Source organism: Choloepus didactylus, chromosome 21 (genome assembly GCF_015220235.1).
Source record: "Choloepus didactylus isolate mChoDid1 chromosome 21, mChoDid1.pri, whole genome shotgun sequence".
Classification (NCBI taxonomy): Eukaryota; Metazoa; Chordata; class Mammalia; order Pilosa; family Megalonychidae; genus Choloepus; species Choloepus didactylus.
Window position 1 is genome coordinate 6,112,242 of NC_051327.1, and position 16,247 is coordinate 6,128,488.

At 39.3% G+C, this 16,247-nt stretch overlaps 1 protein-coding gene and 1 long non-coding RNA gene across 2 annotated transcripts in view; one reads left to right on the forward strand and one right to left on the reverse strand.

Annotated features, from left to right (window-relative positions):
• LOC119517027 (acyl-coenzyme A synthetase ACSM4, mitochondrial) overlaps positions 1–16,247 on the reverse strand; it is a 60,393-nt gene that overhangs the window by 9,746 nt on the left and 34,400 nt on the right. Inside the window, exons 5-7 of the mRNA XM_037813495.1 lie at positions 11,300–11,443; positions 10,414–10,570; positions 8,657–8,736 (exon numbers count right to left, since the gene is read on the reverse strand). Of these exons, the coding sequence (XP_037669423.1) occupies positions 8,657–8,736; positions 10,414–10,570; positions 11,300–11,443 (381 nt within the window). The remainder of the gene's footprint in view (positions 1–8,656; positions 8,737–10,413; positions 10,571–11,299; positions 11,444–16,247) is intronic.
• LOC119517032 overlaps positions 1–16,247 on the forward strand; it is a 68,637-nt gene that overhangs the window by 850 nt on the left and 51,540 nt on the right. The window lies entirely within an intron of this gene.

Genomic DNA, 16,247 nt, shown 5'->3' on the forward strand with positions numbered 1-16,247 from the left:
TACCATTACATAGTTGTACATTCATCACCTAAATCAATCCCTGACACCTTCATTAGCACACACACAAAAATAACAAGAATAATAATTAGAGTGAAAAAGAGCAATTGAAGTAAAAAAGAACACTGGGTACCTTTGTCTGTTTGTTTGCTTCCCCTACTTTTCTACACATCCATCCATAAACTAGACAAAGTGGAGTTTGGTCCTTATGGCATTCCCAATCCCACTGTCACCCCTCATAAGCTACATTTTTATACAACTGTCTTCGAGATTCATGGGTTCTGGGTTGTAGTTTAATAGTTTCAGATATCCACCACCAGCTACCCCAATTCTTTAGAACCTAAAAAAGGTTGTCTAAAGTGTGCGTAAGAGTGCCCACCAGAGTGATCTCTCGGCTCGTTTTGGAGTCTCTCTGCAACTGAAGCTTATTTCATTTCCTTTCACATCCCCCTTTTGGTCAAGAAGATGTTCTCCATCCCACGATGCCGGGTCTACATTCCTCCCCGGGAGTCATATTCCACGTTGCCAGGGAGATTCACTTCCCTGGGTGTCTGATCCCACGTAGGGGGGAGGGCAGTGATTTCACCTTTCAAGTTGGCTTAGCCAGAGAGAGAGGGCCACATCTGGGCAACAAAGAGGCATTCAGGAGGAGGCTCTTAGGCACAAATACAGGGAGGCCTAGCCTCTCCTTTGCAGCAACCATCTTCCCAAGGGTAAAACTTATGGTAGAGGGCTCAACCCATCAAACCACCAGTCCCCTATGTCTGTGGTCATGTTAGCAACCATGGAGGTGGGGTAGGCGAATACCCCTGCATTCTCCACAGGCTCCTCAAGGGGGCACTACATCTTTTTTTTTTTTTTACTTGTTTGTCTTTTTTCTTTTCTTTTTTTTTTTTTAACTTTCCCTTCTTTTTTAAATCAACTGTATGAAAAAAAAAGTTAAAAAGAAAACAAACATACAATAAAAGAACATTTCAAAGAGACCATAACAAGGGAGTAAGAAAAAGACAACTAACCTAAGATAACTGCTTAACTTCCAACATGTTCCTACTTTACCCCAAGAAAGTTACATAATATAGCAACATTTCAGTGAACTTGTTCCTACTACATCCATCAGAAATTAACAGACCATAGTCATTTCTGGGCATCCCCAGAACATTAAATAGCTTATCTGTTCTTCTTGGATTATTGTTCCCCCTTCCTTAATTGCTCTCTACTGCTAGTTCCCCTACATTCTACATTATAAACCATTTGTTTTACATTTTTCAGAGTTCACATTAGTGGTAGCATATAATATTTCTCTTTTTGTGCCTGGCTTATTTCGCTCAGCATTATGTCTTCAAGGTTCATCCATGTTGTCATATGTTTCACCAGATCGTTCCTTCTTACTGCCGCGTAGTATTCCATCGTGTGTATATACCACATTTTATTTATCCACTCATCTGTTGAAGGACATTTGGGTTGTTTCCATCTCTTGGCAATTGTGAATAATGCTGCTATGAACATTGGCGTGCAGATATCTGTTCGTGTCACTGCTTTCCGATCTTCTGGGTATATACCGAGAAGTGCAATCGCTGGATCGAATGGTAGCTCTATATCTAGTTTTCTAAGGAACTGCCAGACTGACTTCCAGAGTGGCTGAACCATTATACAGTCCCACCAACAATGAATAAGAGTTCCAATTTCTCCACATCCCCTCCAGCATTTGTAGTTTCCTGTTTGTTTAATGGCAGCCATTCTAATCGGTGTTAGATGGTATCTCATTGTGGTCTTAATTTGCATCTCTCTAATAGCTAGTGAAGCTGAACATTTTTTCATGTGTTTCTTGGCCATTTGTATTTCCTCTTCAGAGAACTGTCTTTTCACATCTTTTGCCCATTTTATAATTGGGCTGTCTGTACTATTGTCATTGAGTTGTAGGATTTCTTTGTATATGCAAGATATCAGTCTTTTGTCAGATACATGGTTTCCAAAAATTTTTTCCCATTGAGTTGGCTGCCTCTTTACCTTTTTGAGAAATTCCTTTGAGGTGCAGAAACTTCTAAGCTTGAGGAGTTCCCATTTATCTATTTTCTCTTTTGTTGCTTGTGCTTTGGGTGTAAAGTCTAGGAAGTGGCCTCCTAATACAAGGTCTTGAAGATGTTTTCCTACATTATCTTCTAGGAGTTTAATGGTACTTTCTTTTATATTGAGATCTTTGGTCCATTTTGAGTTAATTTTTGTGTAGGGGGTGAGGTAGGGGTCCTCTTTCATTCTTTTGGATATGGATATCCAACTCTCCCAGCCCCATTTGTTGAAAAGACCATTATGGCTCAGTTCGGTGACTTTGGGGGCCTTATGCAAAGATCAGTCTGGCCATAGATCTGAGGGTCTATCTCTGAATTCTCAATTCGATTCCATTGATCTATATGTCTATCTTTGTGCCAGTACCATGCTGTTTTGGCAACTGTGGCTTTATAATAAGCTTCAAAGTCAGGGAGTGTAAGTCCTCCCACTTCGTTTTTCTTTTTTAGAGTGTTTTTAGCAATTCGAGGCATCTTCCCTTTCCAAATAAATTTGATAACTAGCTTTTCCAAGTCTGCAAAGTAGGTTGTTGGAATTTTGATTGGGATTGCATTCAATCTGTAGATGAGTTTGGGTAGAATTGACATCTTAATGACATTTAGCCTTCCTATCCATGAACATGGAATATTTTTCCATCTTTTAAGGTCCCCTTCTATTTCTTTTAGTAGAGTTATGTAGTTTTCTTTGTATAGGTCTTTTACATCTTTGGTTAAGTTTATTCCTAGGTACTTGATTTTTTTAGTTGCTATTGAAAATGGTATCTTTTTCTTGAGTGTCTCTTCAGTTTGTTCATTTCTAGCATATAGAAACATTACTGACTTATGTGCATTAATCTTGTATCCTGCTACTTTGCTAAATTTGTTTATTAGCTCTAGTAGGTGTATCGTTGATTTCTCAGGGTTTTCTAGATATAAGATCATATCATCTGCAAACAATGACAGTTTTACTTCTTCTTTTCCAATTTGGATGCCTTTTATTTCTTTGTCTTGCCGGATTGCCCTGGCTAGCACTTCCAGCACAATGTTGAATAACAGTGGTGACAGTGGGCATCCTTGTCTTGTTCCTGATCTTAGAGGGAAGGCTTTCAGTCTCTCACCATTGAGTACTATGCTGGCTGTGGGTTTTTCATATATGCTTTTTATCATGTTGAGGAAGTTTCCTTCAATTCCTACCTTTTGAAGTGTTTTTATCAAAAAGGGATGTTGGATTTTGTCAAATGCTTTTTCAGCATCTATTGAGATGATCAATTGATTTTTCCCTTTCGAGTTTTTAATGTGTTGTAATACACTGATTGTTTTTCTTATGTTGAACCATCCTTGCATGCCTGGAATGAACCCCACTTGGTCATGGTGTATGATTTTTTTAATGTGTCTTTGGATTCGATTTGCAAGTACTTTGTTGAGGATTTTTGCATCTATATTCATTAGGGAGATTGGCCGGTAGTTTTCCTTTTTTGTAGCATCTTTGCCTGGTTTTGGTATTAGATTGATGTTAGCTTCATAAAATGAGTTAGGTAGTGTTCCATTTTCTTCAATGTTTTGAAAGAGTTTGAGTAAGATTGGTGTCAGTTCTTTCTGGAAAGTTTGGTAGAATTCCCCTGTGAAGCCATCTGGCCCTGGGCATTTATTTGTGGGAAGATTTTTGATGACTGATTGGATCTCTTTGCTTGTGATGGGTTGGTTGAGGTCTTCTATTTCTTCTCTGGTCAGTCTAGGTTGTTCATATGTTTCCAGGAAATTGTCCATTTCTTCTACATTATCCAGTTTGTTGCCATACAGTTGTTCATAATATCCTCTTATAATTTTTTTAATTTCTTCAGGATCTGCAGTTATGTCACCTTTTTCATTCATTATTTTGTTTATATGGGTCTTCTCTCTTTTTGATTTTGTCAGTCTAGCTAGGGGCTTGTCAATCTTGTTGATCTTCTCAAAGAACCAACTTTTGGTGATATTTATCCTTCTCTATTGTTTTTTTGTTCTCTATGTCATTTATTTCTGCTTTAATCCTTGTTATTTCTTTTCTTGTACTTGGTTTAGGATTGGTTTGCTGTTCATTTTCTAGCTTCTTCAGTTGATCCATTAGTTCTTTGATTTTGGCTCTTTCTTCCTTTTTAATATATGCGTTTAGTGCTATAAATTTCCCCCTTAGCACTGCTTTTGCTGCATCCCATAGGTTTTGGTATGTTGTGTTCTCATTTTCATTCGTCTCTATATATTTAGCAATTTCTCTTGCTATTTCTTCTTTAACCCACTGATTGTTTAGGAGTGTGTTGTTTAACCTCCAGGTATTTGTGAATTTTCTAAGTCTCTGATGGTTATTGACTTCTAATTGTATTCCATTGTGGTCAGAGAATGTGCTTTGAATAATTTCAACCTTTTTAAATTTATTCAGGCTTGTTTTATGTCCCAGCATATGATCTATTCTGGAGAAAGTTCCGTGAGCACTAGAAAAGTATGTGTATCCTGGTGATTTGGGATGTAATGTCCTGTAGATGTCTGTTAAATCTAATTCATTTATCAGATTGTTTAAGTTTTCAATTTCCTTATTGGTCTTCTGTCTGGTTGATCTATCTATAGGAGAGAGTGATGTGTTGAAGTCTCCCACAATTATTGTGGAAACATCAATTGCTTCCTTTAGTTTTGCCAGTGTTTCTCTCATGTATTTTGTGGCACCTTGATTGGGTGCATAGACATTTACGATTGTTATTTCTTCTTGCTGAATTGCCCCTTTTATTAGTATGTAGTGGCCTTCTTTGTCTCTCAAAACATCCCTGCATTTGAAGTCTATTTTATCTGAGATTAATATTGCTACACCTGCTTTCTTTTGGCTGTAGCTTGCATGAAATATTTTTTTCCATCCTTTCACTTTCAGTTTCTTTGTGTCCCTGTGTCTAAGATGAGTCTCTTGTATGCAACATATTGATGGTTCATTTTTTTTGATCCATTCTGCGAATCTATATCTTTTAATTGGGGAGTTTAATCCATTTACATTCAACGTTAAAACCGTGAAGGCATTTCTTGAATCGGCCATCTTATCCTTTGGATTATGTTTGCCATATTTTTCCCTCTCTCTATTAATATCCTTTATTGTACCCATACCGAATCTCTTTAGTACTGAACCTTTCTCCAAGTCTCTGTGTCCTGTCTTTGTTTCTCTGTCTGTAGGGCTCCCTTTAGTATCTCCAGTAGGGCAGGTCTCTTGTTAGCAAATTCTCTCAGCATTTCTTTGTCTGTGAAAAATTTAAGCTCTCCCTCAAATTTGAAGGAGAGCTTTGCTGGATAAAGTATTCTTGGCTGGAAATTCCTCTCACTCAGAATTTTAAATATATCGTGCCACTGCCTTCTTCGCCTCCATGGTGGCTGCTGAGTAGTCACTACTTAGTCTTATGCTGTTTCCTTTGTATGTGGTGAATTGCTTTTCTCTTGCTGCTTTCAGAACTTGCTCCTTCTCTTCTATGTTTGACAGTGTGATCAGTATATGTCTCGGAGTGGGTTTATTTGGATTTATTCTATTTGGAGTTCGCTGAGCATTTATGATTTGTGTATTTATGTTGTTTAGAAGATTTGGGAAGTTTTCCCCAACAATTTCTTTGAATACTCTTCCTAGACCTTTACCCTTTTCTTCCCCTTCTGGGACGCCAATGAGTCTTATATTCGGACGTTTCATATTATCTATCATATCCCTGAGGTCCATTTCGAGTTTTTCAATTTTTTTCCCCATTCTTTCTTTTATGCTTTCATTTTCCATTCTGTCATCTTCCAGGTCACTGATTCGTTGTTCAACTTCCTCTATTCTTGTACTATGAGTGTCCAGAATCTTTTTAATTTGGTCAACAGTTTCTTTAATTTCCATAAGATCATCCATTTTTTTATTTAGTCTTGCAATGTCTTCTTTATGCTCTTCTAGGGTCTTCTTCATTTCCTTCATATCCCGTACTATGGTCTCATTGTTCATCTTTAGTTCTTTGAGTAGCTGCTCTAGGTGCTGTGTCTCTTCTGGTCTTTTGATTTGGGTGCTTGGGCTTGGGTTATCCATATCGTCTGGTTTTTTCATATGCTTTATAATTTTCTGTTGTTTTTGGCCTCGTGGCATTTGCTGAACTTGATAGGGTTCTTTTAGGGTTTGTAGACCAGTTGAAGTCCTTATCTCTAATTTATCAGATCTACAGCTTCGTGGAGTACACTTTCTCTAACTAACCAGCAGGTGGCGTCCACGAGCCACCTGTTCTCCACAAGCCAGATCTCCCCTGCTTAGCCTTTTTGGTGAGTGGGGGAGTGAGTCTTGTGGGGCCCAATTGGTGTACCAAGCTTGCGTGTGTAGTTGGTGTTGCCTGCCCTGTATGTGGGGCGTGTTTCTGGGCAGTCGGGGAGGGGGGGTGGCCCTAACAATCAAATCTCCCTGATGATCCTAGAGTTTTAAAGCTGCTGCAATAGTCTAATCCTTCAGTTCAGTCCTGCCACAGTTTGTCTCTGCCACTGACCCACAAGTCTTTGGTATTGGCGTATGGCTCCTGAGACTTGCAAGTGGGCCCCTCTTCCAGGCTGTGCACCCCGGGTCCTCTGTTGAGGGATGACTGTGCTATGTCACAGGTGAGTGCCGTCCCCCCAGGGCAGTTCTGGGCTGCTGGGCTGTGTTGGGAGGCTCCCAGTCTGCTCAAATGATGGCTGAATGGGGCTCTGTTAATTCACACTGCTCCCCCTTCCCAGCTCTGGGACATTCAGCTGAGGTTGCAGGGAAGGCTAATGTCCACGCCCAGTTTTGTGGTGTGTGCCTGTTATTTGAAGCACTTCCGTCACACTGGGTTGTCTGGGGCAGCTCTGGGCTATGGGGCTGGCGATGGGCAGGAGTGTTTCCTGTCCACCAGGATGGTGGCTGTGAGCGGACACCCCCCTTTTCTTGGGAAGTTGTGTTGTTTAGTGAATTTTCTCAGCTACTGGATTATTGCCTTTTGTCTCAGAGCTCTCTTAGTTCTGCTCTTGACTTGACGTGCCCAAATTTCAATTCTTTGAAGCTTTCTGTATTGAACTTCTTAGAGTAATTGTTTTAGAAAAAGCAAAAAGGATTTAAAAAAAAAAAAACAAAACAAAAAACGGCCCTCCTCAGAGATCTAATGGGTTACTGAAATGCTAATAGACAAAGCAACCAGGGCCATTAAGGAAAGGTGCACAGGGCAGAGAGATCAGCTTTGCTTCGGGATTTGCATATGCGCCTCAAGGCCTGATCTCCACCCTTCCCCTTTCTGTGTTCACCAGAACTCCAAAAATCCTCTGCTTTTATTTTGGAGTTTTTCGTGTTGTTTTTTTTCTATGCCTGTCTCCTCTCTGCTGGGCTGGCTGCTCTCAGAGTCTCTGGTGTCTGGTCTCAGTCTATCTATGGTTGGAGTTTGAATCAGTAGAATGAGTTTCCGATAAGAGCAGCCACTGCAATTCTCCCTTCTCCTTCCCGGAGCTGACAGCCCCTCCTCCCACGGGACTGAGCCTGGCAGGGAGGGGCGCGGGTCCCCTGGCCGCAAAAACTTACAGATTTCGCTGATCTCAGCAGTTCCACGTTTTCATGAGTGTTGTATGAAGTATGCCCAAAGACAGATTGCTCTGTGGTGTCCAGTCCATGCAGTTCCTGGCTTTTTACCTACTTTCTTGGAGGAGTAACTAAAACATACAGCTCACCAGTCCGCCATCTTGCTCCGCCTCAATGGTTAGGGGGGCTTGAGCTTTTAATCACTGGTTTTACTGCTCTGTCACCCACAGGGCTTGTGTTGGAAAGCTTGGAACAGCCTAACTCTGATACAGTGAGATCCCAAATGGGCAGCTGGGTGTGGGTAGGACACAAATTGTGTGTATTCAAAATAGTCTTTGAATAAGACTTAATTTGGGGGGGGCACAAAAACATTGGGACACACCAGGAAGTTTCTCACGGCACTGTCTCTCCTGAGCATTCACATCTTGCTGGAAACAGAGGGTAGAAAAGCCTGCACTAATTAAATTGTTTCTCTCTTCCTCTCTCTCTGCTTTTGTACTGAACTTATATTAGTTAAATAAATATACACTGCAATTCCACTGTTTGCTCAGCTGATTTGGCTAAATTGACTATAACCACTTAAGACTTCATTAGCTTTTCTTCAAGGCAATAAATGTAATTAAAAAAAAAAAAAAAAGACTGCTAAGACTTTTGAGCCAATTTTTAACTGCAAGTAGTACTAAACAGCTAACTTTTAAGGGCTGGGAGTTCTGGGACTGTAGGACTATGGTTTTTCCCAGAAAATGCCCAGTTGCCCCTAGAGGCTATCCCAGCGGTTCTTAACTGGGGGCAATTTTGCTCCCTCGGGGACATTAGGCAAGGTCTGGAGATATTTTTGGTGGTCATGACTGGTGGGGAGGGGAAAGGTACTACTGGTATCTAGTAGGCAAAGAGCAGGGATGCTGCAAAACATCCTACAATGCACAGGACAGCCCCCAACAACAGATAATTATTTGATCCGAAATGTCAACAGTGCTGAGGCTGAGAAAACCTGGGCCATCCTGTCCTGAAAAGTAGAGATCTGTGATGCTGGATTATAGCTTTTATATGGTTCAAATGAATATTTCTCTCCAAGTACCTCTTGAGGTCTTTCTGCACAAGCATCCGGTACACGGTGGGAGCACTGCATAGGGTCGTGATAGGATAAGTAGTAAGAGTCTGCATGAATTATGAAAGAAACAGATGTTAGAGTGGTTAAAGGCTACAAATAGAACTGGTATTGACAATCTCTCGTCTTCCATCACTATATGCCCATCTTATGGTCACTACCAGTAATGAGGAGGCAAATACTTTATCAGCTGTCACTGAATGTCTTTTGATAATTTCCAATTTTCTGAAAGAATGTGTATCTGTTACAGTAACACATACACAATCAAACTCAACAAACAAGTGAATTGCTGAATTTAAGAACAGCCTCAAAGTATGTACTGTCTATTCTACCTCAGGGTGCAACTACCTTCCACGTGGAATCTTGAAACCCTCTCTCATAGATTCCTGACCAGTGCTGACTCTGAATGTATAAGCAGACCCACCCTTTTCAGTATTATTTCTGTAAAAGATGTCAGTCTTTTTGAGTGGATTGAGTAAATGCATAAGTAAGGCGTTTTTTTAGGTCTTTTCTGAATTAAAATTTCTAGGCTCATTAAACATGCAGTTTCTTAAAATCAAGATGGTGACCTAGGCATCTTAAATCTAGAGAAATGCTAATGTCGCAGAGATCTTTTTTCTGGAGAGTTTCCACTATGCCATTTAATGTACTGACAATTTGTATGAAATTTCAGCATTTGGGAGAAGGCTCTCAAGATGTATGTCTAGGCTATCTGGACTGTCATACAGCAACAACAGCTTTTGATCTACAAATGAGCATTTCCACTTTGTGTACCTTCTCCCTTCATTCTAATTGTTCTTACTAAGTGCAATGTATATCATTAAGAATTGTGCATTCATGAAGATTTTTATGACACTTAAAACACAGCTATTTTCTTTGTGAAAGAATACTATTCTTCTTTTACAAATGTAGGTTTTGAAACTGCACAGTTTATATATCTAGTTCAGGGCATTTTGAAAACCAGATGTAGAGATCCCTGTTCTTATGTCACCCTAGACATGAGGTTGAGACCTTCTATTGAGACTTTCAAGCCATCTTGTCAGACCGGTTAGCAAAACCACAGGGTAAACCTAGCTTTTATTTACACACAGGTGTGGTGTTCATTTAACAATATGCATTTCCTTAAACTTAATTGATTTTTCATGGTTGAAAAATAATTGTCCTGCATTATGTTTTTCTAAAAGCTAAAGAAATCAGAGTTATCTGATATCTTAATCTAGCTGTCTCTGGCTGAGAAGAAAGGGCATGCCTGGTTTCAAGAAGAGTATTGGATTCTGAGATTTAACAAAGTAAGGAGCATAAAGTGTGGGGGAGAATGGAATGGTGCACTCTGGGAGAGAGGTGTCCCCAACTTCAATTTCCTCCATAAAGGAGTTAGGATTTGCCAGCTATTGTTGTTTCACTGAATCAGAAACGAGCTATTTGTTTAAGCTTGAGAATTCTAATCTGTTGTTTAGAACCAGGCTCTAAAGTGGCACAGATTTAGTGACACTAGCAAATCCTGAACTACTTGAAGCAGAAGAACGCATTTCATGCCTGGGAGTGTTGTGGGTGTTCCTTCTCCACTGTGTTAAGTATAGTCAAAAGCAAAGTCCCTGGTGTCTTTCTTTAAAAGGAACGCTTTCCATAAGCCCAAGAAGCCCTGTATTCTGAGGAACCATTTCTTTGTGGTTTTGTGGGAGACAAGAGAGAGCTCTAAATATGTGCAGCTGGAGGTCGTTACTTACATCTAGGAAGGTGTCTGTGTCAAACTGCGCCATCCGATGCGCAAAAACACAGGCTCCATGAAGCCAGGAAGAAAACACACTGCCAATGGCAGCCTTGATCCAGCCAGTGTCAGACATGTTCCATATTATATCTGAGGACGTCAAGTCCAGCCAATACCTGAATGGTATGGAGAAGCAACAAATCAGACCACCACCACCACCACCACCACCACCAAGCTGGTGTCTTTGAGGCATGGCTTTGTCCCAGAACCTCAACTGCTACAGAGTGGTTTCAAAAGGACCCCCTAGGCAGGATGATGGATTCTACCTTCCACTCTTGTTAGATGACATTTTCAGGATCCCAGGTGGTCTGAGGGTGGAGTGAGAGGCTGGGTATGGTGTGATTTTCTGAGTTTGTCAATAGATGCAACAAATATTTATTGAACAATTACTGTTTGCTAGGACAGTTTTACAGCAATGAGCAAGACAGACCAGATCTCTGCTCTTATTCTAGTTCAGGAGACAGATACTGAAAAGTACACAGTAAATAAATATCATAATTTCAAATAGTGATAAGTGCTGCCAGGGCAATGTAACAACGTAATGTGACAGTTTTAGGATATCTAGGTAGGCCCTTCTGGGTAAATAAATTGACCTGGCAATGAGTAAAAGGATATGCAGTATGCAGACATACTGTAGCAGGGGTTGAATCAGAGCTGATTCCTAAGTTTTTGGTTTGGTACATTGGTTAGATGGGCCAGTTACTGAGTTAGGGCAGGGCTGAGGCATCTAGGGTTCTATTTTACAGATGTTATATTCGAGATATCTAATTGCCACCCACATGGAGATGTCAGCTAGTTAGTTGGATATACATGTTAGAAAACATCAGGGGATGTTTTCTCCCTACCTCCCACAGAGGGTGTACCCAATGCCAAGGCTGCTCTGAGAGTGCTGGGCCATCTTGGGAAACCCTGTGGTCCCACTGGTGAAATAAATGGCCATTGGTTCTTGACTTCCTGTCTCCACACAGCGGTGCTCTTCAGAGGCAGATCTGAAAAATATGGACCCCAAGATGGCTGCTGAAGATGGCAAAGCAGTTTAATGTTGATATTTCTTTTGCTCTGCTACTTATACCCTCTCAATACCAGAAGACAGTTAATAGAAAGGAATGTAATCCAAAGCCTCCCCAAGAGAAATTCCTCAAGAAATCTTAGATGGACTTTGCAATCTGTGCTGATCTAGTGCCAAGATTTACCAGCTCAAAAAAAATTTTTAAGCACCACCTCTCTATTGGCCAAATGAAGAGCCAAATTAACTTACAATATTAATAACAAAAGGATGTTTTATTAATTAAATTTTTTTTCCTAAGTGCTTTTTAAAATCTCTTAATTTTTAAAAATCAGTATTGAGGGGGCGGGGCAAGTTGGCAAAATTGTGAGTAGTGGAATTTAGTCTCTCCTCTATGGCAGCTGGTAATTAGTCAGGAACAGTATGAAACAGTGTTTTGGGCATCTTCAGTGACCAGCCATATATCGTACACAAGTCCAGATCACAAGGAAAAGCTGAGATTGCAGCGAAATCTCTCTTTTCAGTTATCTGCAACCCTCTGAACCCAGGAAATGGAGAGCTGAAATAGGTCTGACAGACAAAGCAGTAAGCCCAGTGTGGGAAATAATTCCCTGAAGGGCATATAACTTCCCCCAAGAAGAGTGGAGCATGGTCCAGCTCAATTGGCAGCCTTCCTTCAAGGAACTCAGACCCCAGGGGCTGTAAATCAGAAATCAGCTTCAGTCAGCCATGCCCCTGGCAGGGTCAGGGTCACCAGGAGAACTCAAGGCTCCACACCTCCTGACATTGGTGAGGGAACTGCAGGCTGGCAAGCACCACATGCAGGGCAGGATAGGAAAACCATGAAGTCTAGAGGCCTCACAGGAGGGTCTCATTCTAAGGGAAACTCCATACCCTTCTCCTGAGACCTGGGCCTCTCTGGAATGGGAAAACCTGACTGCAGTTGACCATATCTGAGAAGATCATCTCACAAAAAGGCTATATAGAGGCAGGGCAAGAAAAAGAAAATCAAGGGTGAAAAATTCTGATCAACTAAATAGAACCTAAGTTAGAGGTCTAAAATACGTTGAACAGATCACCAAAGGATAGAGAACAAAGGCAAATAACAAGAAAACCCTAGGTGAAAGAATGAAAGCCAGTTCCAGAATAAACTAATCAAGAAAATCAGATGCATAGACAGCTTAAGATAATGAGCCATACTAGGAAATATGAAAATATGGACCAGCAAAAGAAACAAACTAACACTTCAACTGAGATACAGGAACTGACACAAATAATTAATAATAAAAGAGATCTCCTAAATCAATTCAAGAATCAAATCAGTGAGCTGAGGAAAGATATGGCAAAAGAGGTGAAGGATATAAAGAAGACACTGGATGACCATAAAGAATAATTCATAAACTTGAAAAAACAAATGGCAGAACTTATAGGAATGAAGGACACAATGGAGGAGAAGAAAAACACAATAGAGGTATACAACAGTATATTTGAACAAGCAGAGGAAAGGATCAAAGAACTGGAAGACAAGACATTTGAATTCATACACACAAAAGAACAGATGATGAAAAGAGTGGAAAAACATGAGCAGATTCTTAGAGAGCTGAGTGACAACATGAAGCACACAAACATATGTGTTATGGTTATCCCAGAAGGAGAAGAGAGGGGAAAAGGGGCAGAAAGAATAATGGAAGAAATACTTACTGAAAATTTCCCAACTATGATGAAAGACAGAAAATTATAGATTCAAGAAGTAGAGTACCCCAAATAGAATAGATCCCAATAGACCTACTCCAAGACACTTACTGATCAGATTGTCCAATGTAAAAGACATAGAGAGAATTCTGAAAGCAGCAAGAGAAAAGCAATCTATCACATACAAGGGAAGCTCAATAAGACTATGCACAGATTTCCCCAAAGAAAACATGGAGGCAAGAAGACAGTGGTATGATATATTTAAGATATTGAAAGAGAAAAACTACCAACCATGAATTCTATATCTGGCAAAACTGTCCTTCAAAAATGAGGGAGAGATTAAAATATTTTCAGACAGACACTGAGAGATTTTGTGAATAAGAGACCAGCGCTACAAGAAATACTAAAGGGAGGACTACAGGCTGATAGAAAAAGACAGGAGAGAGAGGTTTGGAGAAGAGTGTAGAAATGAATATTATCAGGAAGGGTAAAAGGAGAGAGAGAGGAAAAAAATAAGATATGACATAAAAAACCTGGAAGATAAAATGGTAGAAGAAAGTACTGCCCTTACAGTAATAACACTAAATGTTAATGGATTAAACTCCACAATAAAAAGACACAGACTGGCAGAATGGATTAAAAAGCAGGACTCATCTATATGCTGTCTACAAGAAACTCACTTTAGACACAAGGAAACACATAGGCTATAAGTGAAAGGTTGGAAAAAGATATTTCATGTAAACAACAACCAGAAAATAGTGGGAGTAGCTATATTAATTTCAGACAAATTAGACTTCAGAATAAAACAATTAAAAGAGACAAAGAAGGACACCATATATTAATAAAAGGGTCAATTCATTAAGAAAACATAATAATCATAAGTATTTATATACTAAGCCAGAGTACCCCAAAATTTATGAGGCAAACACTGAGAACACTGAAAGGAGAAGTAGATACCTCTACAGTAATAGTTAGAGACTTCAATATATTGTTCTCATCAATGGATAGAAATAGACAGAGGATCAGTAAAGAAATGGAGATGTTGAATTGTATGATAAATGAACCAGACTTGACAGACATTTATAGAACACTACACCCCACAATAGCAGGATACACATTTTTCTCAAGTGCTCATGGAACATTCTCTAGGATAGATCACATGTTGGGTCACAAAGCAAGTCTCAACAAATTTAAAAATATTCATATTATACAAAATACTTTTTTGGACCATAATGGAATGAAGTTGGAAATAAATAACAGGCAGAAGGTTATAAAATTCACAAATACATGGAGGCTAAACACCACCCTCTTAGAAAACTGGTAGGTAAAGGAAGAAATTACAAGAGAAATTAGTAAACACCTCGAGGCAAATGACAATGAAAACACAACATATCAAAACTTATGAGATGCAGCAAAGGCAGTGCTGAGAGGGAAATTTATTGCCCTAAACACCTGTATTAAAAGGGAAGAGAGAGCAAAAACTGAGGAATTAACTGTTCACCTGGAGGAACTAGAGAAAGAACAGCAAACTAATCCCAAAGCAAACAGAAGGAAAGAAATGACAAAGATTAGAGCAGAAATAAATGAAATTGAGAATGGGAAAACAATAGAGAGAATCAACAAAACCAGAAGTTAGATCTTTGAGAAAATCAACAAAAGTGATGGACCCCTAGTGAGGCTAAAAACAACAACAACAAAAAAGAGTGGATGCAAATAAATACAATCAGAAATGGGAAAGGAAACATAACTACTCACCCTGCAGAAACAAAGGAGATAATGAGAAGATACTATGAGCAACTATATGCTAATAAACTAGACAACTTAGACAAAATGGACAACTTCCTAAAAAAAGCATAAACAACCAAGATTGACTCGAGAAGAAACAGACGACCTCAACAAACCAATCACAAGAGATTGAGTCAGTCATCAAAAAGCTCCCAAAAAAGAAAAGCCCAGGACCAGATGGCTTCAAATGTGAATTCTACCAAGCATTCAAGAAAGAATTAATACCAATCTTGCTCAAACTCTTCAAAAAAATTGAAGAGGAGGGAAAGCTACCCAACTCATTCTATGAAGCCAACATCACCCTAATACCAAAATCAGACAAAGATACTACAGAAAAAGAAAATTATAGACCAATCTCTTTAATGAATATAGATGCAAAAATCCTCAACAAGATACTCACAAATCGAATCCAGCAGCCCATTAAAAGAATTATACACCACGACCAGGTGGGGTTTATTCCAGGTATGCAAGGCTGGTTCAACACAAGAAAATCAATTAATATAATACACCACATCAATAAATCAAAGCAGAAGAACCACATGATGATCTCAATCAATGCAGAAAAGGCATTTTACAAATTCAGCATCCTTTCTTGATGAAAAAACTTCAAAGGATAGGAAGAGAAGAGAATTTTCTCAATATGATAAAGGCAATATATGAAAAACCCACAGCTAACCTCGTACTCAATGGGGAGAGACTGAAAACTTTCCCTCTAAGATCAGGAACAAGACAGTGATGCCCACTGTCACAATTGTTATTCAACAGTGTGCTGGAAGTTCTATCTAGAGCAATTAGGTAAGAAAAAGAAATAAAAGGCATCCAAATTAGAGGGGAAGAAGTAAAACTTTCACTCTTTTCAGATGACATGATTCTATATGTAGAAAATCCAGAAAAATCTACAGCAAAGATACTATAACTAGTCAGTGAATACAGTAAAGTGGCAGGCTACAAGATCAACATGCAAAAAAAAATCTGCAGTGTTCTTATACACAAGTAATGTGCAACAACAAGAAGAAAAAAATTCCATTTACTATAGCAACCAAAAGAATCAATATTTAGGAATAAGCTTAACAAAGGCCACAGATACCTATACAAAGAAAACTTCAAGAAACTGCTAAAAGAAATCCAACAAGACCTAAAAAAATGGAAGAACATACCGTGTGCATGGACTGGAAGAATAAATGTAATTAAGATGTCAATTCTACCTAAATTGATTTATAGATTCAATTCAATACCAATTAAAGTCCCAACAACTTACTTTTCAGAAATACAAAAACCAATAACCAAATTTATTTGGAAGGGCAAGGTGC